This window comes from Microchirus variegatus (genome assembly GCF_963457635.1).
Source record: "Microchirus variegatus genome assembly, chromosome: 7".
Lineage (NCBI taxonomy): Eukaryota > Metazoa > Chordata > Actinopteri > Pleuronectiformes > Soleidae > Microchirus > Microchirus variegatus.
This window is the reverse complement of record NC_139808.1, coordinates 12,075,675-12,103,034: the sequence shown is the minus strand read 5'-3', so window position 1 is coordinate 12,103,034 and position 27,360 is coordinate 12,075,675. Positions and strand designations below refer to the sequence as shown.

At 38.5% G+C, this 27,360-nt stretch overlaps 1 protein-coding gene across 1 annotated transcript in view; it reads right to left on the bottom strand.

Moving 5' to 3' along the window:
* Positions 1 to 12,666: 12,666 nt before the first annotated feature.
* ptprt (protein tyrosine phosphatase receptor type T) overlaps positions 12,667 to 27,360 on the bottom strand; it is a gene marked incomplete at its 3' end in the record, with an annotated part of 242,868 nt that continues 228,174 nt past the window's right edge. Inside the window, exons 29-36 of the mRNA XM_083892431.1 lie at positions 26,012 to 26,147; positions 24,393 to 24,542; positions 23,718 to 23,891; positions 23,437 to 23,568; positions 22,856 to 22,981; positions 20,272 to 20,435; positions 13,629 to 13,764; positions 12,667 to 12,720 (exon numbers count right to left, since the gene is read on the bottom strand). Coding sequence (XP_083748557.1) covers positions 12,667 to 12,720; positions 13,629 to 13,764; positions 20,272 to 20,435; positions 22,856 to 22,981; positions 23,437 to 23,568; positions 23,718 to 23,891; positions 24,393 to 24,542; positions 26,012 to 26,147 — 1,072 coding nt within the window. The remainder of the gene's footprint in view (positions 12,721 to 13,628; positions 13,765 to 20,271; positions 20,436 to 22,855; positions 22,982 to 23,436; positions 23,569 to 23,717; positions 23,892 to 24,392; positions 24,543 to 26,011; positions 26,148 to 27,360) is intronic.

The following is a 27,360-nucleotide window of genomic DNA, read 5'->3' as shown; positions in this document are numbered from 1 at the left end:
GTCGTTTTGGTCAAATTTTGGACCACATTTTTTTCTCGAAAAATGGTCACATTTTGGACAGCATAGTGTAGTATGACTTACTACATAGTATAGTATGACGTTTTTGTCTAGTTTTGGACCAAAAAACGTTTTTCAAAAAGATTGTCAGATTTTGGACGACATAGTATAGTATGTCGTTTTTGTCAAATTTTGGCCCAAATTTTTCTCTCAAAAAATGGTCACATTTTGGACAGCATAGTGTAGTATGACGTACTACATAATATAGTATGACGTTTTTGTCTAGTTTAAGACCAAAAAAACGTTTTTTTAAAAAGTTGTCAGATTTTGGACGACATAGTATAGTATGTCGTTTTTGTCAAATTTTGGCCCAAATTTTTTTCTAAAAAAATGGTCACATTTTGGACGGCATAGTGTAGTATGACGTACTACATAGTATAGTATGACGTTTTTGTCTAGTTTTGGGCCAAAAAAAGTTTTTCAAAAAAATTGTCAGATTTTGGACGACAGTATAGTATGTCGTTTTTGTCAAATTTTGGACCACATTTTTTTCTCGAAAAATTGTCACATTTTGGACAGCATAGTGTAGTATGACGTACTACATAGTATAGTATGACGTTTTTGTCAAGTTTTGGACCAAAAAAACGTTTTTCAAAAAAGTTGTCAGATTTTGGACGACATAGTATAGTATGTCATTTTTGTCAAATTTTGGGCCAAATTTTTTACTCAAAAAATGGTCCCATTTTGGACAGCATAGTGTAGTATGACATACTACATAGTATAGTATGACGTTTTTGTCTAGTTTTGGACCAAAAAAACGTTTTTCAAAAAAGTTGTCAGATTTTGGACGACATAGTATAGTATGTCGTTTTGGTCTAATTTTGGACCACATTTTTTTCTCGAAAAATTGTCACATTTTGGACAGCATAGTGTAGTATGACGTACTACATAGTATAGTATGACGTTTTTGTCTAGTTTTGGACCAAAAAAAGTTTTTCAAAAAAAAAATCAGATTTTGGACGACATAGTATAGTATGTCGTTTTTGTCAAATTTTGGCCCAAATTTTTCTCTCAAAAAATGGTCACATTTTGGACAGCATAGTGTAGTATGACGTACTACATAATATAGTATGACGTTTTTGTCTAGTTTAGGACCAAAAAAAGTTTTTCAAAAAAGTTGTCAGATTTTGGACGACAGTATAGTATGTCCTTTTGTAAAATTTTGGACCAAATTTCTTTCTAAAAAAATGGTCACATTTTGGACAGCATAGTGTAGTATGACTTACTACAAGGTATAGTATGACGTTTTTGTCAAATTTTGGACCACATTTTTTATTCACAAAATGGTCACATTTTGGACAGCATAGTGTAGTATGACTTACTACATAGTATAGTATGACGTTTTTGTCTAGTTTTGGACCAAAAAAACGTTTTTCAAAAAAGTTGTCAGTTTTTGGACGACATAGTATAGTATGTCGTTTTGTAAAATTTTGGACCAAATTTTTTTCTAAAAAAATGGTCACAATCTGGACAGCATAGTGTAGTATGACTTACTACATAGTATAGTATGACGTTTTTGTCAAATTTTGGACCACATTTTTTATTCACAAAATGGTCACATTTTGGACAGCATAGTGTAGTATGACTTACTACATAGTATAGTATGACGTTTTTGTCTATTTTTGGACCAAGAAAAACGTTTCTCAAAAAAAAAATCTGATTTTGGACGACATAGTATAGTATATCGTTTTTGTCAAATTTTGGACCAAATTTTTTTCTAAAAAAATGGTCACATTTTGGACAGCATAGTGTAGTATGACTTACTACATAGTATAGTATGACGTTTTTGTCTAGTTTTGGACCGAAAAACGTTTTTCAAAAAAATTGTCAGATTTTGGACGACATAGTATAGTATGTCGTTTTGGTCAAATTTTGGACCACATTTTTTATTCACAAAATGGTCACATTTTGGACAGCATAGTGTAGTATGACGTACTACATAGTTTAGTTTGACGTTTTTGTCAAGTTTTGGACCAAAAAAAACGTTTTTCAAAAAAATTGTCAGATTTTGGACGACATAGTATAGTATGTCGTTTTGGTCAAATTTTGGACCACATTTTTTATTCACAAAATGGTCACATTTTGGACAGCATAGTGTAGTATGACTTACTACATAGTATAGTATGACGTTTTTGTCTAGTTTTGGACCAAAAAAAACGTTTCTCAAAAAAAAAAATCTGATTTTGGACGACATAGTATAGTATGTCGTTTTTGTCTAGTTTTGGACCAAATTTTTTTCTAAAAAAATGGTCACATTTTGGACAGCATAGTGTAGTATGACGTACTACATAGTATAGTATGACGTTTTTGTCTAGTTTTGGACCAAAAAAACGTTTTTAAAAAAGTTGTCAGATTTTGGACGACATAGTTTAGTATGTCATTTTGTAAAATTTTGGACCAAATTATTTTTCTAAAAAAATGGTCACATTTTGGACAGCATAGTGTAGTATGACTTACTACATAGTATAGTATGACGTTTTTGTCTAGTTTTGGACCAAAAAACGTTTTTCAAAAAAATTATCAGATTTTGGACGACATAGTATAGTATGTCGTTTTGGTCATATTTTGGACCAAATTTTTCTCTCAAAAAATGGTCACATTTTGGACAGCATAGTGTAGTATGAAGTACTACATAGTTTAGTTTGACGTTTTTGTCAAGTTTTGGACCAAAAAAAACGTTTTTCAAAAAAATTGTCAGATTTTGGACTACATAGTAGTACATAGTATGTCGTTTTGGTCAAATTTTGGACCACATTTTTTATTCACAAAATGGTCACATTTTGGACAGCATAGTGTAGTATGACTTACTACATAGTATAGTATGACGTTTTTGTCTAGTTTTGGACCAAAAAAAACGTTTTTCAAAAAAAAATTCAGATTTTGGACGTTTTTGTCAAATTTTGAACAATGTATTTTAGTATTACGTTTTTGACAAATTTTGGACCATAAATATTTTTTCCAAAAAATTGTCAGATTTAGGAAGACATTCTATAGTGTGATGTTTTTGTCAGATTTTGGACCAAAACATTTTTTAAAAATGAATTGTCAAATTTTGGACCAAAAAAATAAATGAATTGGCAGATTTTGGACGACATACTATAATTTGACATTTTTGTCAAAATTTGGACTACGAAAAGTTAATTAAAAAAAATAACTGTCTATTGATGCTCATCCACTACAGCTACAAGTCTGCCTCACTCGGACCAGATTTTGGTGTCCATCAGGACTACTGGTCCTAACAAGGCCAGTGTTTCTGTCAAGGAAGGCCCTAAAAATGTAACAAATACAAGAACACACACTCACACCCAATCTTTATAAGCCACAATTACTGCTGAGGGATTCCTTCACTGGCTAATATGCTCCGTTAAGCTCGGTGAGCCTAAGTAAGCTCTGAAATTAGTGCTGAAGTCAGTCGTCACACACATCTTCACCATACAAAGGCTTCACTTTCACTTCCCTGACACTGAATAAGTCTGGCTGCATGTGCTCGATGATACTGAGCTCCTTAATAGGAGTCAATGAACTCTGTCCAAGAGCCTTGTCGAGAAAGCTCAATTTCCAGACACTTTGCCTGAATAATAATCATCGCTGCTGTCAGCTGTTAACAATGCCCATAACTACAGAGAAAGACAATTTAGCTGATTTCACTGAAACTGAAAGTTTGTCTGCTATTCACCATACCAGTATAGTTTTGCAATTAACACAAGTTGTATTAGCACCTCAACTTTTTCTGCGGAGACTCAGTTCTATTACAGTCACAGGTATAATTTTTACCTGTTCATTTCTACTGAGTTTAAATTTATAGGTGAATCAAATGCATGATGCTCACCAACTATAAATATTAACGTCCCTGTCGTTCCAGGAATAATCCATATATATCTGTGTTTCTCTGTGCTGGATTTTTTTTGTTCATGAGTTTGATGGCTATTAATCTAATCTGATATGAAATAAAGTTCTTAAATTAAATATTTATTTTCTCACTACCCACACACAAAATTAGGTAGTTTTGTTTTGTATGTCTCTATATCACCATGAAATGTTACGTATCACTCGTGGGATAGTGAAATATTTGCTGTCACTGGAATCTGAACAGAGTAAATAAAGGTTGTACTAATCAGAGGCATTTTGTCGAGCGACTGGGTGCCGCAGCTTTGATTTATTGTTCACAAAAAGTCTGGAGGGTAAGTCAAATGCAGACTTCTCAGCAACATGTTGCCAATTAGTGAACGGTGGATATGCTGCATCGTGTAAAGATGTAAATTTGCACATCAGGTCTAACATTGGGGATACATTCTTGTGCTATGAGTTGCAAATTAATAGACCCACTATTCTTCTACGGCAAACGTGGCAGACTGAATGACAGATAAAACTGCTGTGTGATTCAGAGGAAGTGTGTCAGCGAATCCTACAGATCATTAAGGAGGATTATCTGCAGGATGTGAGGGGGGAAAAAAACAGATACTGAGGGAGGTGACACTCAAACAAAAATGATTCCACATCCCTTCAGTAAAAATAACCCCGACTCCACAATTGTATCTATATTTAAATCCATCAGTATAATAAAACACAAGTTATTTGTACAATGGTTTTTATAGAGACAGGGTGTGTGAGTGAGCACACTATTGCATCGAGTTTAAGTTTCTCTTTGTAGTCATTTGAATTACCAATCCTCACCACTGGTAGTTGTCTTTACTAATTCTCAAACATGTACCTCTTTACAATGTCTGGCCAAGTCTTTTCATTCTGTGTCCTGATTGTTTTCTCGAAGACTATCCAGACATCTTTTGGGGATTGAAGATTGTGTCTTATTACTTTAAATATTGATAAATCCGTGCATGTATTGCTCTCTCTATTCCACACTTTGTATTCCTCTGTATTGCTATTATTTGTCTTCACGTTACTCTCTCCCATAATCAGTTTCCAGTTCACTTTATTCAACTCCCTAACCCCCTCAGCATCTTGTCCTCACCTCCCCTCTTTTGCGTTTCGTGATTTTTTTAAAAGGCGAGTCAGCAGGAAGACTCAGAGAGAGAGAGAGAGAGACTGCTCCCCTCTTTAACTTCATTATGTCCAATTAGTCTCCTTGTCCTTCAGCGGAGTTCACAGTGGTGTTAGAGGTGTGAGAACCCAGCAACTGCCTTCAGCTGGGAATTAACACCAAAATCCTCTTCACTCCAGGCTTTGTTATCTTTGATTTGCATCTGTGTACTGTTCTATTGTGTTACCGTCAACGTTTGGTCACGATGTGCCACACTCAACTTCATATCTATGCTAAGTTATGTGCAATTTGAAACTGTCTCAGTTTGAGCCACATGAACTTATAACACCAGGCCAAATCATTTACTTGCATTCCTGCTTTCCGCCAGTTACCCTCTGCCTGAATTTACTTTGGGGATTTTTTCAGCTCATATAGCTCCACAGTTTTTATAATCAGCGCAGCCAATCGTGCACCAGTTATTAATTTTTAAAATCAGAGTTGTGCTCAAAATTTTAATTCCACTCACGCATGTTTAAAAACTAAAAAGAGAAACACCAAACATATTCCCATTAAAAAAAAATAGATTCAGCTTCAGCTGACATGATTCAGTTCCAGTATTTACTCCAGGATTGAAGGTTAAGCATTTTTTTTTTTTTTTTTTTAAACATGCTGTAGATGCAGCTTGTTCGCAACTATGGAACATTCACTCACTAATTGTCTACCACTTTATCTTTCACATGAAAGTCATGGAGCAAGAAGACCGGAACAAGGGCCTTTCTGCATGGAATTTGTATGTTCTTCCTGTGTGTGCGTGGGTTTTCTCTGGGTTCTCCGGCTTCCTCCCACAGTCCAAAAAACATACAACACGGAGAAACATGGGGAGAACATGCAAACTCCACAGAGAAAGGCACTACGGATTCTAACCGGCGATGGTCTTGCAACAGTGCTAGCCACTCATCCACCGTGTGGCCCCCCAACTGTGGACAGTACATATTCAGCCTCACTTCTCTGAAAGCCAGAACTGATTTAATGTTTTTTGCAGCAGTTTCAGTAAAAGCAGTACAGGGCTTGTCAATTATTTAGTCTCTGGCTTTGCAATAATCCGCCATCTGCTCTATATGTTTGTTTATTCTTCTTCCAAACACCCTCCATGTATGTTTATATACCCTTAAAAAAATGATGACACATGAACAATTCTTAAGGCAAATTTACTACATTCTAAGGGGGAAACGCAGTTCAACGGATGCAAACCGTAACGGCAGCAATCGTTTAACTTCTCCATTGTGTTCCTTTGAGGTTGAGGTGAGATTCTCTTACATGTCTTCATTTTGTGCCCAAACTCTGCTGAAACACAGTGTGAATAAGAGCAGAGTTTATTGGATTACACCTTGGCATGACTTAAGCATCCCTTAAGCTTCCCCTGCACAACCAGAGCTGCTTGAAACAAAGGCAGGATTTACACACAGAAAAGGGGAAAAGACAGAGCCGTCTGTTGTTGTTGATTCACGTTCAGCAGTGACACACACATTCAACCTGGCACGTTCATCTCGACGTTCTTCTCTTCCAGATAGACCAGATACAAATGTATGATTCAGGAGGCTTATGATGAATCACATTTACAGATTTCATTTAAAATAATTTGCAATAGCTTATTATTTTTTTCTGTTTATATATATATATATATATATATCTTAATATACAGCACTGTACCTGTAACTGTACTTCTTTTTTTGCAGAGGAGGAAAAAGAAAGGGAAAACCGTTTCACTGAGTGGAAACCATCTCAGATCTTCAAGTGGTTGAACGAAGACTTTGACTTTGCCGAATCCACAATCTTTGATTAAAATACTGCTTTAAAAAAAAAAAAAAATACAGCAAATAAAGTGGTAGAAGATGGATGGATGTTAAAACTGATTGCACAGTGCAGCGGCAATAGAATAACAACACCTTTTATGTTTATATTGCTCTCCTGTAGCCTTGCTTTCACTATGTTGTTTTCTTGGCCTCTGGGATTGGGATTTTTGTGAAAAACTTCTGACTCGATTTAGAACAGTGTTACTCTGCATCTAAATCTAGGAATATAATACGATTTAACCTTATATCGATTATGGTTTTTTTTACACAGGGGAGGAGCACACGACACCAACTCTATATGCTCACTTGCTTACTTAAAATCCTGCATATGTGAGCAGTGGATACAGGGCGATAGAAGGAGCACCTAACATTGTGAAAACCCCCCAAAAAAAGAGGCTTCAGTGGACACAGAGCACAGATACAGGAGACAGCGTTGACTACAGGAAAGCGATGAATTACATTTCTCTGTAGTAAATGGAGCACATGGAGATGAATGGGATTTGCCGTGGACACCAAATAACCTTGTAACAAGTTTCTCCCAGAGAAATTATAATAATAACCCCAATACAGAGGAAAAATATATTTTTTTTCGGTGCCACCCTGAACCTTTTCCTCCCTTGCCGGGATAATGACGTGTCAGTGAGAGTAAATGAAAATGGGCCAATTTTACAAAGTCATTACAAACTCTGTTCTTAAAACGAATGAAGAGCAGACAGAAAGAGACTAAAGAATACGAGGCGAATGATTCACGTTGACTGAACTTTGTATTTGTCGGTGTTTACATGTGCTTACTCTGCCTTTTCCCAGCCTCTGAATGTGCAGCTTCACACTGCGGTGTCCGTGCATGTGCATTGTGTATGCTTTGTGCGTACCTTTTTTTTTTTTTTTGTTAACATGTGCATGTGTATCAACTCAACCCAAAGCCAAACTGACAGACAGCTTCCCTCTGAGGAGCCCCTTAGTGTTTCTGATTGATCGTCATAATGCCAAGGTACGGGGCCCTGTCCTTGGTGCCTATGCTAATCACAGAATCATGCATATTTATGAGTTCCTTGGGAATCAACCAGCTAAATAAAGGATGAGGCCGTTGGCTCATAGCTGTGTTCATCACCATCCCTGATTGATTAGAAAGAGAAGGAAATCTGCCTATAAAGACCAGTTTTTTTTCCCCCCCCCTCCAGCTCCAGGATCATAATGGGAGCTCAGGCAAACAAAAGGTGTATGCTTCCAGATTAAACAGTAGCTGAATAGAAAGAAGTTTGTGTTTCCCCCTTTGTGTGTTTGGACTTCTCTACCATAGTGTTTATCTGTAAAAGTTTCTCAATGGTTCTGCAACACCTCGGCCGACTTCATAAAATTGGCCGACACTATCCTTTTACAACCAGTATCATACAGGATCAACAAAATAGAAATGTGCTTTGGTTATTAAAGACGGTATCACAATTTATTATTATCATTATTTTAATCGCTGTAGTTACAGTGATCAAAACAATATCCTGTACAGTGCTTAACACATTTATTAGACCACCACCCAAAGCCACAGGTACCCTAAATTAACAGCATTGGTAATTAAGAAAATCATTTTTAAAGTTTCTGTAATATTAATGTAGAAGCTCTTTAACCAAAATGTTATTTTTTTAATGTTATTAACCCTTAGTGCTCACGTGGCATGGATCAGTCCTGCAGGAATTGCCATGGTAATAGTACACTCCTTATATGGACATCCTGGGGGTGTTTATAGGTCACATATTCAGGCTTTAAAACGTGCATTTCTTCGTATGTGTTGTGGAGTTATTCATTCATTTTATAAAGCATTTTTAGTAGCTATATAGCAATAATTATGCAGAAGTCACAACATTTATTTTATTTTTTGTTCATAAAAACGAGCCAAGTGAACTTTGAACTGTGACGTATTTTCAGATTTCACAAATCCAATCAGGTTTTTAAACATTTTGAGTGCTTTTTGTTCAGGTGTGTTTATGTAGTTGGCGAAAATGAAAGAAATGTTTTATCAGATTGCCTATAGGTTGTGCTGAAAAAAAAGGACATAAGACATTTTTATATTGCACATACTTATAGCCTCTGTATGTATACATAGTAATGGAAATAAGCAGCCAGAATGCTCTGTGTTCGAAGGGTTAATGTTAAAGGTCCTATATTATACCCTATTACTCCAAGTTAAACTAGTTCCCTGGTGTCCTAATGAACATGTCTGTGACATGCTTTGGTCAAAATACCATAAGGATGAAGCACCACAGCAGTTCAATCACCCGGTCAAAACAGCCCTGTTCAGAATGCTTGGTTTAGTAGTATCTCTTAAAAAAAAAAAAAGAGAGAACTTAAGGGACAGGAACTGGCTACTGGGAGCTAACAGCAGTTAGCATTTGGAAAAGTGATCATTTGCAGGCTCTAGCAGGCACATTGCCGTCATATATAACATGTATCCACTGGACAGATAAATCCTCTGAGGCTGGAAGTTTGTGTAGAACTCTGTGCTGCACTGTGGAGCCAAGAATAGAACTTTTCGCAGACTTCTGGTTTTCAGATACCGTTTCCCTCGCCAGCACTCTTGCATGTTTTACGGAAAAAAGCGGAGCTCCGCGAGACCACAATTCCAGGAATTTAGCGCATTGTGACGTCCCAGTGAGTGCGGAAGTCAACATCGCAGGTTTTATCTCCTGTACTTAGACTGAGGAGGACCATAAAAACATGAGTGAGTCATCTTTTTTCACCCTTTGGTGACTGATAGGGCCTCCAGAGTCCCAGATATAAGGATTTAAATTAAATGAAAAAGTTTTTTTTGCATAATATTCCCCTTTATTCCCCCTATTATTGTTTTCCATGAATTTTCAAATTTGCAGTTTTACAAAAAAAAAAAACAGGCAAAAATAGCAAAGCACATTAATTTTTTTTGATCAATTAAGAAGTCAAATTATAGTTATTTACTTGCATTCCTTAACAGAAAAAAACTGTATGCTTTCACGTTCATTTGGTCACAATTGGAGGACGCAAAGAAAGCGATGTGCTCACGTTTAACATTTTGGTCCCCTTTATTTTATGTTAACCACATTTCAAACAACTAAACAAGCAATGGAAATGGCATCACCAGATCTTAACAACACTTTGCTATCGACAAATAATCATCTGAATAATAATAATTATACAAAATAAATGTACTAATTCAGGACCAAAAAAAAAGGAAACAAAAATAAAAATCAATCAGTACATTAGAAAACAAAGTATACAGATGAATGGCCATAAACTGATACAATACAATAAAGCTTTTGAGGAAAATAAGAAGGATAAACATTTCTGGCATTCACATCGTCTTCAACACAACACTGTCTTGATACGTCCATTAATGAGCCCGACCGTGCTCAAGCAAACATAAAAGGTATGCAATGAAGCGCAGAGACTGAACAGTTTCATTCTAATAATTATTATCTTTTTAAATACACGTATATGCTGGTTCTGGCCGTGAGCATCAAAAGCAATGAACAAAATGGCAGCGAAACCACGAAAACAACTGTTCACCAGAGACTAAACTTTGTCAAATCTCCGGATGGAAAAAACTATGGCTGATACTAAAACAGATTTTCTTAAAAATTGAACCATTGCTCATCTTTATATCAGCAGTGTTAACCTCTAGATAAGAAGGTTTTTGTACCTAATTAGTAGCACAGTGCTTTGACATTAAGGTTTTGGTTTCGTTTGGGTCACAGCTTTACTTGGACAACAGAGCGAGTCAAATAATGAGTGATGTCTGAATTTTCAGCCATATTCACCCCCACGGGTCAATCACTATGGAGCCAGGATAATTTTTACTATTAGACTGTTGAGTGAGTTTGTCCAATTAAAGTTTTAGCCTGCACGCCTCAATGGGGCTTGGAGGAAAAGCAAATGTGACGAATCGCAGAACAAATGTGACCTTTGCTCTTTGTGTTTAGTTTTAATGATGGATGGCAGACAAGGGAATGTCTTAACTCAAAGGCAGCAGTTTTTCAATCCAATTTATTCAGTTATCTGATATCAGTGTGTTGTGCTAATACAGCTAACCTAAGCTGACAGTGTCACGGCTACTGAAAAGCTTGTATTAAAATAGACTCTTTCTGCCTTTGCTTCACTATTTTGTATCTTAAAACTGATTTTTATTGTCACACCAGTGAAGTGAAATGAAAAAAAAATAAAAATAGACATATCTTAACAACCCAGACTAACAAAATACAACACTGCACTGAATAATACTGAATATTATTGATCGATTACATTTGCCAGCCTGTAGTGCTGTGAGTGTTTGGGCCAATTTTTGCTTTTAAAATAACAATTTTCCCCCCTGGTTCGTTCATTGTCCTTTAAGCATTATATAAAGGCAAAGCAATAACTAATTGATTTTAATAATAAAACCACATGAACCAACATGATAAATCACATTTTGTTTCCTCACTCTGAGGGAGGAGGAAGTGTGCAATATGTTAAAACACAGTATATATATATGAGTTCTTTTTTTTTAATGTTTCGGCATGTTTGTAGTCAGGTAGCAAAAGACAATAATCACAGTTGTTCAAAATGACGCTGACAGTTTGTATATATATTTTTAGAGAGAGAGAGGGACTGTGTTTTAAAACGATTAACTTGTATATGTAGTGTGTCTGGTGCGTGATGTTTGTCTGTTTGTTTGTTTGACTGTGGTTGTCTTTTCTTAGTTACAGTAAGGGAGGATGCACACTGAGATTTCCGCTCTCCACAAAACCATCCAAAAATATTTATGAAACTTTTCTTTACAGTTCAAAAAAAAAAAAAAAAGAGGAGCATAGATAACAACATTTTATTCAAAAGGCAAGGCAAGTTTTTTTTTTGTTTGTTTCTCGTACTGTTGTTGTTGGTTTAACATTAACACCGATGTCTTAGTTAAAGCAACACGTTTTGGTCAAAACAAAGTTGCAAAAAGTCTTTTGCGTTGATGCAATATGAAAAAAAGAAAACATGCTGACAATTTCAATTTACGAGTGTCATTTACATTTAACATTTCTACAATCAAGAGCCTCTTTTGCAACAGGAAAAATGTATCAGCTCAGAAATATTAAGTGTCTATGTTTTTTTGCTTTGATCCGACAACATCACTTTTGATCGACTCAGCCACGCATTTACAGTCGCGTTACTTACTGTACAAACTCTGAGCGGATAAATATTACAAGTGAGGCTTCACTTGAGCTAAACGTGAAATTTTCTCCCCAACAAAACCTTCCAGTGTGCATCCAGCCTTCACAGGGAGACAACATTCAAGACATAGGATATATCTAAAAAGGAAATACTGTACAATCGTCACATCACAGCCCAGCAGAGTCAAGAGAGAGAAGGAAGGATAAAAGTGGCGCTTTTTTAAACATCTGTTGTTTTTTTTTAACATCATTTTTCAATTTTCTATGTACAAGCATGTAAAGACTCCAGTCTTACTGAGGCAAACACACACAAGAAATTCACCAGTGTGTATGTTTGTAGTTTTTTTTTTTCCTTTTCTCTGTACAGGTTATGTGTGTATGTGTTGTCACAGGCACACATATAGTTCCACTCATCCACACACACACACACACACACAGACATACAAGTATGCAAGCATGCGCTCTCATTCACACACGCGCACACACACACAGGCACACGTGCTCACAGGTTGGGTTCAGGACTGTACAAAGCAGTTTTGCACTTCTGTGTGTCCTGATGTTGAGAATGACAGGCAGCATCAACAGCGAATCAGAAAAGAGAATTTTGGCTCACAGCTACTCAGAAGGAGGTGAGCGCCTCCAGAGCCACTTCGTAGCAGAACTTGTACTGTTCCTGTGCAGGGACAAACAAAACAGAAAAAAGGGAGATTTTTTTAATTTTTTATTATTTCTCCCACATTGCAGAGAAAAAAAGATTCAAACATTTAATACCTTTAAAGCATGGACCCACACACACAAAGAAATGACCACGAAATACTACTTTGTGGCCACAAAATAGGTAAAAAGTGCGCACAAAATACTAATTTGTGGCCACAAAATAGGTAAACGGTGCACACAAAATACTAATTTGTGGCCACAAAATAGGCAAAAGGTTCGCACAAAATACTAATTTGTGGCCACAAAATAGCTAAAAAGTGAGCACGAAATACGAATTTGTGGCCACAAAATAGGTAAAAGGTATGCACGAAATACTAATTTGTGGCCACAAAATAGCTAAAAAGTGAGCACGAAATACTAATTTGTGGCCACAAAATAGGCAAAAGGTGAGCACATAATACTAATTTGTGGTCACAAAATATGTAAAAGTTGTGCACGAAATACTAATTTGTGGCCAGAAAATAGGTAAAAGGTGCACACAAAATACTCATTTGTGGCTAGAAATATTAATTTGTGGCCACGAAATACTAATTTGTTCCCACGAAATAGGTAAAAGGTACGCACAAAATATAAAATAGGTTTACATTTTTTATCCTCCACATGAGTGTCGTGGAGAACCCGGAGAAAACCCACGCACACACGGGGAGAAATAGGTATAATGTGTGCACAAAATGAATATTCTTTCATGTTATTAATATTATTAATTTCGTGCAAACGAAATTATTATTTTGTGGCAACACAAAGTGCAAATCTCTGTGGAATTAACCAAACCTCTTCAAAAACGTTTTCCTTTATTATCACATCCACCTGCAAAACTCTTTGATAAGCATCTCCTAGCGAAAATGAGTGTGTGCGAGTTCTCACCATAGTCTCCACCATATTAGTCTTGTTGTTCCTCAGCGTTTTGACGGTATGGAACACATCCACAATGTTTTGCTGCTGGATCATCTCGTTGATGCTGCAGATGGCACAGAACGTTCCCGAACGCCCTCCACCAGTACTGCAGAGGAGGGAGCAGCAGGGTAAGAGTGGGAAGGAGAGAAAGACAAAAGAAATTCATCGTTTAACATTATTAACGGCATCGCCCCTGGAAAGCCAAAGTCAGTTTGCTGATCACACCAACTGCTGTGAAGTCCAACCAAAGATTTTTGCTCCTCTCTTACAGAAAAGCAGGAACTTATTTTCTGCATTTGTGTAAAAGGGTGGTTTATCGTGAAACTGAATGTTTCCTTTAGAGCAATTATTTACTTCTTCAGAGTTAGAATTTCCCTGTGCAAGCCAAAAACCCTGAACCGACAGGTGAGGAGAAGCACAGTGTTTGCTTTAGTTGATGCGAATTCATGAATATGACTGTGTTTATAAGTGTGAGGAAAGGTTTTCCGTTTAGAAAACATTTGACTTTACATTCAAGGATTCAAGGTTTGGATAAAAGGTGAGGATTGTTTTATGAGATTGACATTCGTTATTTAATGTAGGTTAAACGATTGAATAGAGTATGAATGGAGTGTATTGAATCATGTCATTTATTATTATTATAATTATTATTATTTATGAAACATCTTTATCAAAAGGTGAAGAAAGTAAGTTAAAGTACAACGTGTAAATACATATTTTTGCCATTTTTGACGCAAAATATATAAAGGTTGAAGGAAGCCAAATTTAAGACGCTGCATGTTTTAGGTCTGGAACAAGTAGAACAATTAAAGTTGAGAAAAGGTTAAGAATGACAGGACGTGACAGGCTGAACAAGCAGCGCCTGTCAAAACCTGTCAAACTAATGAATCAGAGCTATACTAATGGATTTAAGACATTTGAACTTAAATTTGACTTTTCTTAAGTCTTTGAAGAGAAAGTAACTTGCAGCAGTAGGCAAAGGGTCAGTGACACACACATATTCATATGTTTACTGGTTATGTGCGCCAGTAAACAGATAGTGTTCTGCCAGTCAGAAGTTCAATAATCCAGCCTGAAAAGAGTGTCAGACTCTCCTGCCTCACGGAGTTCCAGCAGAATTCCTTCAATATTCATTCTGAATAAAACATTCAGGAGAGGTAGAGCTGCAGCACTCACACTCAAAAAGGCAACCTACTGTCGAGCTTCTCTGCATGAGTAATGCCAGAATTTAATGTGTTTAAAAGTTCAAAAAAGTAGAGAAATTAGCCACATGTTTGGGTGAGGCTAATTGATCACCTCGGGTAATTAATACACTGAATTTGGATTATAATTTCAGAGACTTGAAATTTAAAATGCATCTTTTTTGAGTCCATGTAAGATCGATTCTTGCTTTGGTTAAATTATGATTTTAAGGGATTAAATATTGAATGTAAAATAAATTTTACATCAGTTGCTGTGAGATTATGTACATCTATGGGCTAATCTTCATACATATGATGACTAATTGCTGAAGCAAAGCCAAAAAAAACAAAACAAGATGGGGGTGAGATTCAAGGCAAGAATCGGCAAGAGAATCCCTATCACACATTTTTTACTTTTAATCTGTCGGTCAGCAAGTCTGTTCAATCCTTATAAGCACCAGCTTACTGTAAAAAGAAAAGAAATTAAAGCTGCACATCTATGCTAATATTTAAAGAAAAATAAACAAATAACTCCCATTATTAGCCATAACCCATTATTAGTATTAGTAGGGTAATGTGTATTCAGAGTACAGATGTCATGGTTAACCCTAAAGGCCCCGGCATACTTGGAATGTAATGGAATGGAAATGATGTTGTTCTCCAATGTCTTGTTTCATCAACAAACCAAAATGATTCACTTTTAATGACTTTTTTGTTACATGGAGCAAATACATTAAGAATGTATTAACATTTAAGAGGCTGAAACAATCAGAAATCTTGTTTTAATAATGAATAAAACCATTAATCGAGTAATTTCAGCTCTAGCGCAGACGAAATGCACACCGTGAGTATGACGCGTTTAACGTCATCAACGCCCAGGCTGCATGTGCAGCCCAGATTTTTGAACTCCCCGCGAAAACTGTGTTGGGTGAGCGTGGACCATGCATGCACAAACTGAATTCCTGCCTCACCGGTAGGTGGTGTATTAAAGGATTATATCCTATTTCCTCAAGTTAACCTAGTTCCCTGGTCTCCTAATGAACATGTCTGTGACATGCTTTGGTCAAAATACCATAAGGATGAAGCACCACAGCAGTTCAATCACCCTGACAAAACAGCCCTGTACAGAACACTCTGTTTAGTAGTATCTCTTTAGGTTCACAAAAATAAAAATAAATAAAAAGAAACTTAAAGGTGAAATAAGTAGTTTATAGTGACATCTAGAGGAGAGGCTGACATTTACAACAAAGACCTGCTCCTCTGCTCACCCCCTCCCTTCCCCTAGCGCTACGGTATCCGCAGCTGGTCAAATGTCGTCCTCGTCGTCTTTCTCTGTGTCAGCAGATGAGGTTCGTGAGGCGAGGGAGAGGGCGAGCTACCGCGGCCGTAGCAGACGAAGCGGAGAGAGAGGAGGCGGGACTTCCGCTACAAGTAAAGAGATGCTTGATTTGTTCTCTCGCGTTTGTCCTTACAGGCTCCAGCAGAAACATGTCGTCTCGCTGCTAACAGTGGCTATCCGACCGCGGCCCGCGACCATGTTATTTTAAAAGACTTTTTGAAACACTACGAAAATGAAACAAAGAATATTATACAGCGACTAGACAATGCAGGAGCACATAATATGTATACAAAAGTGGATTTTGGGTCATATAAACCCATAAATACTACATATTGTCCCTTTAAATGATTAAAAAGTTGATTTTGCATAATATGGGACCTTGAAGCCCCGCTCACCAAGCAGAAAAAACATTTCGACAGAAGACGTAGTCGCCAAGGATAGTCATCCAAGCCTCGACCTAGTGACCCTCAAACGAGCTGACACGCCGACTCCCCCGCAATGTGACGTGTGCGTGGAAGTATACCAGGGTCTTAGCCCTGTGTCAGCAGTCATTCAATGACATCACAACACACCACTCTGAGTGGGTACAAAAAAAGCTGTTTTATAGTTAAACAACAAATACAGCAGATGAAGTCCACACAACACAACAGGATAATATGGTGAAATGAGATGACATGCAGTGTTAATGTGTTCCAGGTAACAAAACAAGAAAGAAAAAAATCACAATCAAAAGTTACTGGTATAGATACATTTTATATTCAACTGCAGCTCTCTGCTGATTTTCTCACTCCCGGCTCTACCACAGAGAGAAAGAGAGAGTGCAGAGGGCGACCAGAGCAGAGAAGCATAAACATTTAATGTATTTTTATGGTAATATAACGATGAAAAAGCACAAAACAAGCTGTTGTTGTAATGTAAATACAGAAACGAATGTGAAATCATGAAACTCAGACTGGAATTGTCGCCATGACGAAGTCGCAGATATTTATAAAAGCTTCATACAATGTGCAGCTGTATATTTTCAGACAATCAACACAGCATTCATACCAAATCGAGACGTGTGTGAACCTTTACACCCCTATTTCTAACATTGTAATGTGCTTTAGCAAGCTTGTCAGGTCAAACTGTTGACTTGTGTACAGCCGACTGGCTTTTATGGTTGATACAAATACAAGTTTTAATAAACTCAACTAATTTGCCAGGCACAGGAGGTCATTTGCCCCGCAGTCATTTCTGAAACAAATCCCGCAATAAAGATTCTGACAATGCTGCATTCAGTGTACGTGGTAAAGTTCTAAACGCGAGTGACATCACAATCCATATATATGTTTGTTAGTCTGCTCAGTCTGAAACGTGTGTATTTATAGGAGCGTGTTCAAATAAATAAAGCAGAGAGAGAAATTGCTGCGTTAAATGTTCCCGCACAATGTGACTTGCTGAGAGTGAGACCCGTGTTCAACATTTAAAGACTCCAACTTCTACGACAAGTGGAGAGCAGAGGAAAAAAAAAAAAAATCAATTTCTCCAACTACTGATTGAACCGTCATGTTTCTCCTTATCTCTGGTATTACTGAGTCTGTGAAATCAATACATGTGGCTGATTAGCCAGTGTAGCTGTCTTTAGCCACAACGGAGAAAGCTTATATCCCCGTCACTCACGTTCTCTGTTTTATGGGGAAGAGTGTGACAGCTGCCGATTGCAGTCTGGAAACTGGATCCAAAATTATTTTCGTCTTTATTTGATCTGTGCACCATTACTGTGTCGTTGTATTACACCAGACACACTTTTAAATGCTGAATACTTAATTTAATGTTGTAAAATATCCTCTAATTTCCACAAAAGACTGGGTTGAACACATGAAATCAATGGCTATGAAAGGTGGATTGATTAGGGGTCAAATGATGGGACGGTCAATCTGTTCAGGGCACCAGGCATTTAATCACTGATTCTGTATGAAGATGAGCTGATACCATACTCAGTATTGGTCCAATAATGGTCAAAATCACTGGATTAGATAAAAATTTAAAATCTGATGCAATCCAAAAGTCCTATATGCATGTGTTACTGTGCACAGATTGTAAAAAAAAATTTAATAAAAACCAGCCACAGCACAAATGTGTAGGCAACAGCTTCATAAAGACTGTAGGGGACTGACATCGGTAGATACTGAAGTTTGTGATATCGGTATCAGTATTGAAAAAGAGGCTTGGATCAATAGCTCAGTTAAGATCAGCAGTCATTTTCCAGGCCAAGCAGCAACAATTGTGGCTTAAGTTGTTTCTTTCAGGAGCTAAAACCATTAAATCTGCATAGATTTAAGAACATAAAGTTTGCAATTTCTTTTCTTGTATATAATCTACACATGTTACACGTACACACACAGTTAAAATAAATAAAATTAAAACACTGAAAAGCAAGCAGCTTCAAACAAATCAATGCCAATTTTGATTGGCCTAATGAGCTGTGACAGAGTAAGATGATTGGATGAGCATCAGCAGTGTGCTTAAGGCAATGTTTGGAGTGTGTGTGTGTGTGTGTGTGTGTGTGTGTGTGTGTGTGTGTGTGTGTGTGTACATGCGGGTGTGTTCCCATATTCTATTGTTAGAGAAGTTCTCTGTAATCTCTGCACAGTTAGAGAGTTTTTGACAATTAATCTTATCTCAACTGTAAGAAATCTTTACTTTAGACCATTCCGAAAATAAATTTTTTGTACACAACTCATTAAAAGTGAGCATGGATCAATGAGTATGTTCTGTCATAAAAAGGTGTGTGTTATTTTATCATTGTTGAGGGTATCTCAAGCTCTTCCACCTCTCAGTGTCTCACACGTGCAAACACTGAGGGCACATGTGTCTGTCTGGAGTTCTGTGTAGATTGATAATAACAGTGAGCAGCATTTGCTCCTTGTCTGTCTTTCACTGACATTTACTCATTCAGCAGATGAACAACTCTAAAGCCTCTCACTAGCAGAGGTTGTAGTAAGCTTTTAGTGTTAAATCAGATCACGAAGACAAAGTGTAGCAGATCAGGTTGAGAAGTGCACTGAAAGTAAGTGCTACTTAGGCAAGTTAGAGATAATGGTGATCTTGGAAATAGAGAAGGGCACCCCTGCTCTGATAGCATTAGTTCACTAGACGCTAAGAAGACAGGCGTTAATGACTTGAATTTGATATTGGTCACCACGCGCTCTTTTAGGCTTAGACCAGACACACTGCCACATTCTGGATCATTCACTATGCCTGTGTGTCAGAGGGCATCTCTATCAGGGATAGCTGGTCATAAAACTTGACACCAGGGTTTCTTATGTTCTTGTTAAAGATTAATAGGTGGAGAGATTAATTGTCTGGGATGACAAAGAGTTGAGTATAAGGCACAGGCAGAGATCCACACCAAAACCATGAGATCACACACACTAATTCACGTTCAACTTGACTAATTCACTGGACTCCAAAGTAAGTGGTGGGGGCGTCAACTAAAACGCTACATATTTACTCGGAATGGAACAGCATCAAGTGGCACCGAACTGCACTGTGGGTACATTGCTTCCCATTGCTTTCATGGCGTGCAGCAGAAGTTGAGAAATCTTCACTCTTCTTGAGTGTCAGCCAATCAAAGCATGGTATGCAAATTATACCAACGCCGTTGCTAGACAATCAAATCATATATCGCCGTTTTAGCTCAACCGCGACACAGCTCAAACAGAGCTCTTGTGCAAGGGTGTTATCTCATTATGAATGATTTTTGTCAGACACAGTGTGACTAACAATGGCAGACCTGGTGGACATCATATCACCATCACATTAGCAAGATTAGAAACTCTTGCTATGAATTTAGCCATGACAGAGATTCCTCTGATAACCTCCAATAGCTTCCTTTAGCACCAAGTGTCAGCATCGATGCATGTGAGTTCAAATTGAAGGGGCCCCAACACTGAACCTTGGGCCCCTCTTGTTGGCAGAAGATAGTGTATTGTCCATGTATTTGACTAGCGTTAGGGTTAGGGCTAGGTTTTATAGGGTTAGGGTTAGTGCTAGGTGTGTGTGTGTGTGTGTGTGTGTGTGTGTGTGTGTGAGAGGGGGAGGTAGGACTTACAGGCAGTGTACCACAGTCCTCCCATCTCCTCCGTCATACTGCTCCTGCCACTTCGCCAGCCTCCTGACCAACTGGAGGATAGAGCGCTTAGAGAGAGGTGTGTCCCTGTAGGCCGGCCATCCGATGAACTGGAAGTGCTGCACCAGGCGGTAACCGTCCTGTGGCTGAGGAAACCAGTGCGAAATTAGAATTGTTATCACCATTAAAGATTGTGGTATATGATCCAATAGAGAAGGAAAGCATTATAGTATTTCCAATTCTTAATTCAATATTCTATTCTTTTTGTGTCCCATTTTGGCATTTACGATCCATATCAACTTAAAACTGACGGATAAGTCAAAGCCCTTGTTCTGCAATTGGTTTTTGTTTCTGCGTAAAATATCTTCAAAATGGGAAATGTTTGGCCTCAACAAAGATGATGTCTTATATGGTGTTTAATTACATTTCATGGCAGACAAAATGTTTTCATTTGTCTCGCCCAAGGGGGTTGGCAACCACCGCCAAAAATACCAGAACCTGCAGTCACTGTCAGACTGATTTGCTGCTAGGTTTGCCAGACATGTCTGTATGGGCTGACATTTACATACAACAGGAGTATATGGGTAATGTGTGTGTGTGTGTGTGTGTGTGTGTGTGTTTTCTCCGGGTTTCCCTGGCTTCCTCGCACAGTCCAAAAACATGTTGGACACTTAGTTGTGAGTGTGAGAGTGGGTGGTTGTCTCTATGTGTGGTCCTGAGATGGACTGGCAAACTGTCCAGAGTGTGCCGCGCCGATCACCCTATGTCAGCTGAGATTGACACAGCTCCCCCTGCGATCCTCATGTGGAGGATAAAGTGATAGAAGATGAATGGATGGACCTTTAGGCCCATACTGCTCTCCTCCTACATCTATTAAATACCTTACAATCACCTCCTTTGTTATTATTTTTCATTCATTCACCGTATTTATTTTCTGTATGCAGTACATATGCAGTATATACTATATATTCCCCTTCATTTTCTCAAACCTTTTCTCTTCTCTCCTTTGCCTACCACCCCCTTCTTCATTTGATGGCTTAGTGGTGGGTCGTACCGACTCAGCTAGGTCGGAGCTGCTCTCACAGTGTGAGATACAGTAAGCTGTTGTGGCTGATGATATGAGCCATTTCACGCTAGACCGGTGATGTGTTTGAGAAGGAGAGAGCGTGTGCCGAGAAAATAGAGAGAGTAGGGTAGTGGGGAGTTCACTCAGCACTATAGGAGCACGCAGACAATAGGGCAGCTCTCGAGCAGTGCCGTCATGGATGGGTGATAAAATGAGATGAGAGGGGAGTAACAAGAGGAGGCATGGGGGTAGCAAAGAAAAGGGGGAAAGGAAAGATAGAGGTGAGGAAGTTGAAGGGAGAGATGAATTGAGAAAGGCACGGAAGTAGAAATGAAAGAGTAGAAAAGAAAACAGAAGAGTGAATAAAAGTGGTTTTCCAATCGTATTGTTATTTGACCACCACTTGTTGCAATACAATAATGTCTGTTTGACTATTATGATCTACCAGTGGTTGTTGCTGGTCTTTGAAACAGGGGAAGCTAACGTCAGTCCTATTTATTCATACATAAATTCTGGCCCCCATTACTTTTGTCGAAAATGCTGTAACCACGTTGATAAAAAAAAATTAAATTGGGACAAGGAAATGCCAAAATTATGTACAACTGAAGCAAGGTAATGCTAAAATAGTGTTTTTATTTACAGTGTACAAACTAAAATGGGCTAACTGCCGAGCCAATAACACACAACGGGTTGCTTTTGTTTCTAGACTTCACTCGCAAAAATCCACATGGGACTGAGACAGGAACGGCTCTGGTGCTGTGCATATTTTTCTACAACGCTGTCAGTCAAAAAAAGTGGTTCCGCTTTTCAGACAGCTCCTCCAATCATCATGCATCAGCCCAGCACCCGTGCCCACCCACTGCTCCATTGACTCCGAGAGGCGCTGAGCTTCCCTGGAAGTGACAATTTCGCCCGCATTTATCCAATCACCATCCAGCTCACCGCAGTGGAAAGAGCTATTCTGTACCGCCTCATAGAGATCAATTGGAGCTGAGCTTCCACTGGTTTTTTAATGTGCCATGCTGCTGCAGGAATGTATGAGAAGCAAATTGCATCAGGTGATCTGTGATAAACAGCTGATTCCAGACAAATCTGTCAGTTGATTGTGTTCTATTGCACTTTTAGTGATGACATGTAAAATACAACAGTACATATTTGACCCTTTATTTTATGACATTTTAGAGGAAGCAGAGCCTCCCTTGTTGTCTTCAGTGTACTATCATACTACACAGGTGACATACTCGGTTTGCTACAACATCATCCTGCTGGTTGCCTGAGGGAAAGGAAAGGTTGCAACTGAAACTGAAAATGCCTTTTGTGAGTGTCCCTGAGTGTCTGACTACACTGTCAGCTATATACCATCTGTGTGGTAGGTCAAGTGGTACATTTTTGATTATTTTGGATAGGGAAATACTCCATGTTAATTGTTTTGTGGAAAGACAACACCAATTGCAAAATGTTATAACATGTACATGATATTTCACTTCAAACAGTGCATACCCTGGCCATGTTGCAGATCCTGAAGATTCGGTTTATGATGTCCTCATCAATGTCTGCTGATATGAATTCCACCTGAATGGGACCATAGCAACATGAACTCTTCTCCGGCCAGTACTGCATACATAACTACAGAGACACAACACACAAACACAGAGTGGGGGAAAGAGAGTTAATTGTTGAGGAAAAATTGTGGATGAAAAAGCAAAATGGCAAACATTCCATAAAGGATCGACATTCAAAAATAAACTAAACTAAACTGAATTTATAATTCACATTGGCTTAGACTGGCTTGCTTGTGTAATTGCATGTAGTTGTGCATATTCCATACTTAAATTATCGTTAATAGTTGAGTGGTTGTGTTGGCATGACATGTTGTATGTATTTATTTCTTACATATTGCACCCCTAAAATTACATCAAAATAAGACTTTGTTTCATGTAAGATTTCAGCTTTTAATCACGTTTTACCCTTGTTATGAATCAACTTAATGATAAGTGTGTATGTTTGTTGCTAAGATGGCATTAAAGAGCTTGTCCAGTTTGCTTTTGATGAAACAAAGTTGAACATTTTGTTTTGCAGACCTGTGCTGCATCCATCTCATTGAGCATTACAATGGAAGAGCAGTTGTAGTCGAACACCAGCCTCCAGAAGTCACCCATTGTGTTTGGCAAGGGATGCTGTGTAACAATGAACGCTGCTGGCTGTTTGTGACTCTGGAGAGAAGAGATAGCACATAGATAATTGAGATTTCAACACACAGTTGAACAAAAGAATACTAATACATTTAGGCATCACTACAGCAATGGGAAAGAAAAATATATACATATATACATATTTAATAAACACCTAAACAAACACTTACATCCATCAATGCAGCATTGATGTAATTAGAGCTCTCTCCGTCCACAGATATGAGGAAAGGCAGGCATCGGTCTGCTGATAGGACGTCCATACTTCGGTTCTTGTCATGGTTCCTGGGTAGCAATCCCACACTGCAATCCTCTGGACGGACTCTAGGGGTCACTATATTCAGCGTCTGGGAGAAACATGATTAGTTAAAGCAGCAGTATGCAACTTTTCATGATTTCAGTTGTTGATATTATTGTGTCTCTGTTTGGCCTTTGTGAACAAACTGCAAGATTATTGGTATGATGCGTCCTTCATCCGAAAATGGGCCATGTCAAGCAATACTATCAGACCTGACTGAGGGAGTGTTTGTGTGTATGCACCGACAGTGCGGGTGTGCGAGCAGGGGCAAGAAGCCTTTATCCTATCAAACTGTTGGAAGAGTGGATTTTTTTGAGCAATCGAATTTAGTTTTTTTATTTGTTTTTGTGGTCACACCTTTGTGTTTTCAGTCATTCTCCAACTTTCAGTCACATCATTCCAATTAAGATGGCCGTGATCACAGAATTGACAGACATAAAAACAACAGAGCTGGTGAGTTCCTGATACAAATAATTTTGAACCAGTGGTCAGGGGATGTTTATGGGGTATAAGGTTAGCTTTATGCAAGTTGACATCTGAGTGCACTCACCTGGAATTCGTCTTTAATCTGGCTGGAGTTCGTCTGTGGGTCCAGTCTGCTGATGTTGTAGTAAATGGCTCTGAACTCACAAACGGGAATGGCTGTGTTTCCACATAGACACGCCTCCAGGATGGCATCATGAACAAACACATACTGCTCCTGCAATTTCAACATAAGGTACACGATCAAAGAAATGCAATAGTAAACACAGGCTAGAGTCTTAAACTCAATGTGCAGCTCAGTTTGAATGTAGTTTTTCACACAATGGCGGCTGCAAGCGCTTACACCTCTGGGACAGTAGCTGCGGCTGTGTATCTCCTGCCTTTTTTTAAGTCGTTGACAAACTCAAACATTCCGCTGTGAACACAGTATTTTGTTTGCTTTGTGCGCTCGTGCTCTCTCAGCAACCTCTGCGTGAATCAAACGGGAGCGACGCTTTGCCCTGCAGTGTTTCCGAGCGCTGGATCAAGTGTGCTCTTTGTGCTCCAAACAACCAGCTCACTCTTAAAAGCATCAGCCTTAAAGAGCTACAGCAGCTACTGTGCATGTTAATTCATCCCTTTCGCTGCCTCCCTTTGTCCAACCATTTTTTATGTATTGTTCATTCACATTTTTATTTCTCTGCCCCACATTTCATTCTTGTGCTTTTGCTCAGACTTGTGTTTACTTTCTGACGGGTCATCTTTTAGCCTGTGTCTGAATGTTAAATGTGAGAGGGATTTTTAAAGCATCATTGAAATTAGCTGCTGTGGCCGATGGTGACACACACACACACACACACACACACACACACACACACACACACACACACACACATACGTACAATACTGACACAAATACTGACACAAATTGCTCCCACACATCCTCAGAAGGGAGGTTCTGATGCAGTTTGCTTGGTATCAAGAAGCATATAAACACATGTACATGTGCACACACATGCAAACACCGCTTTTATGCAAGTGCCATGATGTGAAAACACTTGAAGTGTTGCCTTGGGTAACTCTTCTTATTATAGCACATGAAGAGATGGGAGAAATTAAGTCAGTTTAAGGTCACTTGAGAAGAAATGAATACTTTGCTCCAAAAGAAGACAGAGTGAAAAAAATGTTCAGGACCACAGAAATATTAGTTGTAGTAGTAGTAGTAAAGTGATCATTCTATAAGGACTAGATAGTGCTACTTTGGTCTGAACAAAAGTGAAGTACGCTGAGTGCTATTAAGTTTCAGCATCAAACTATTTGTAAAAGCGAGACATATTTCATGTGTGTATGTTTTTGTGCGTCTGCATCTTACAATTGATTCTCTAAAAACACACAGGCAGAGTGATTTGTAAATCTGTGTGAGTTTTGATTTGAGATTGTTTGTGTATACATTGTGTTTATGTTCGTCTTTGCACAAAAGTCACCTCGTTTAATATTTATAGAGTGACGGGAATGGAAGACGTGAGGCTGAGAGAAGTAGTGAGAAACTGTCTCTCTTTATGCTTCTGTGTGAGCTACAAAAATACAAAAAGGCAGACAGACGTTAATAAAACAAATAACATACTTTACAACCAAATGTAAAACTGTAAGAAGAACACCAAACTTTACAGTCTGTGCATGCACAGGCCTGCAGACCTTAACGCTTACCTCAGTTTGCACCATGTTGACTCGTTGTGATCTCAGCTCTCTGATGCAATTGAAAATGTCCACCACGCCTTCATTCTCTGCCATGTCCAGCATAATGTCCACTGCAATGAAGCAGCCCGTCCTCCCTGCACCGGCACTACAGAGACAAATAAATGTAAAAAATCCCTGTCATCTCTGTTATTGTATAGCTATACATCTATGATGATATCCTCAATTCTGCAAGGTGAAAGTTATTATTTCATATTAACAGTAGGCATCAAAGAGAATGTGAACATGTTTCAATCAGTGTTTTTTTTCAGTGTTTTGTTCACACACACACACACAGACATTGATACCCCGTGTCAGCTGTTAAAGTGACACATTCTGAACAGTATCTCCTTGAGAGAGGAGACACATGAAGGTGAGCAGATGGATTGACGAACTGAACAATCAAGGGAAGGAAGAGGGCAGGGGAGAGAATTGTGGGACGAGGTTAGTGAAAGAAGTGGTGGCCACAAGGGAGCGATCGGGGGAGGAAAGGCGACACAAAATATCGAGGGATGGAGGGAGAGGGACCCTCAGGTGTATGGAGATATAAGGAGAGGGAGGGAAGAGACCTATCTTTCACTTTTCAATTCTCCAAATAGTAGAGAGAGAGAGGGAGAGAGGAACGAGGAGACAAAAGAGCTGAAAGAGAAGGGAAGATGGAAAGGAAAAGGAGAGAGGAACTGGGACTGCCTCAGCAGATTACCTGTCAACCTCTGTGATTAATGTCGAGAACAGAATACTGCTGGGCCTCTGTGTGTGTGTGTGTGTGTGTGTGTGTGTGTGTGAAAACATGTGTGTAGGTGTGAGTTTTGAACGCCTCATGACACAGGCCAATAGCATCAGAGTGCCCCTGGATATTGGAAGTGACTGGCATAAGTTCCTGCCCGTATGTCTGCATCCTCTTACTATGGCCATCTGTGTGTACAACGCTGCTCTCCTTGTTTGTCATGGTCTCTGTCAGTGTGTAGGCTGCCTTTTTTTTATCTAATAGCTGTCCGTCTGAGGAAGGGCCTCAGAGGAAGTAGAGACCGTGACTATGTTTCGTGTAAATAAGCTAATACTGTAATCAGGTGAACCTGTGAATCAGAGTAGAGGGAGGATTTTAAACAAATAAGAGGGAAAGTGTTTCAGAAACAAATTACAGATCCTAGCTTTCACTCGACTTTGGGTGCAAGCGTTGGCAAGTCCACAAGGAATGGTTTAAATTACATTTCAGCAGTCAACAGTGATTTAATTTGACAGATCAGAGAACACACATTTTTGGAAAGGTTATGGTCCCTTTGGAAAGGACTTGAGAAACTGGCAATTTTCTTGTTCCAGTA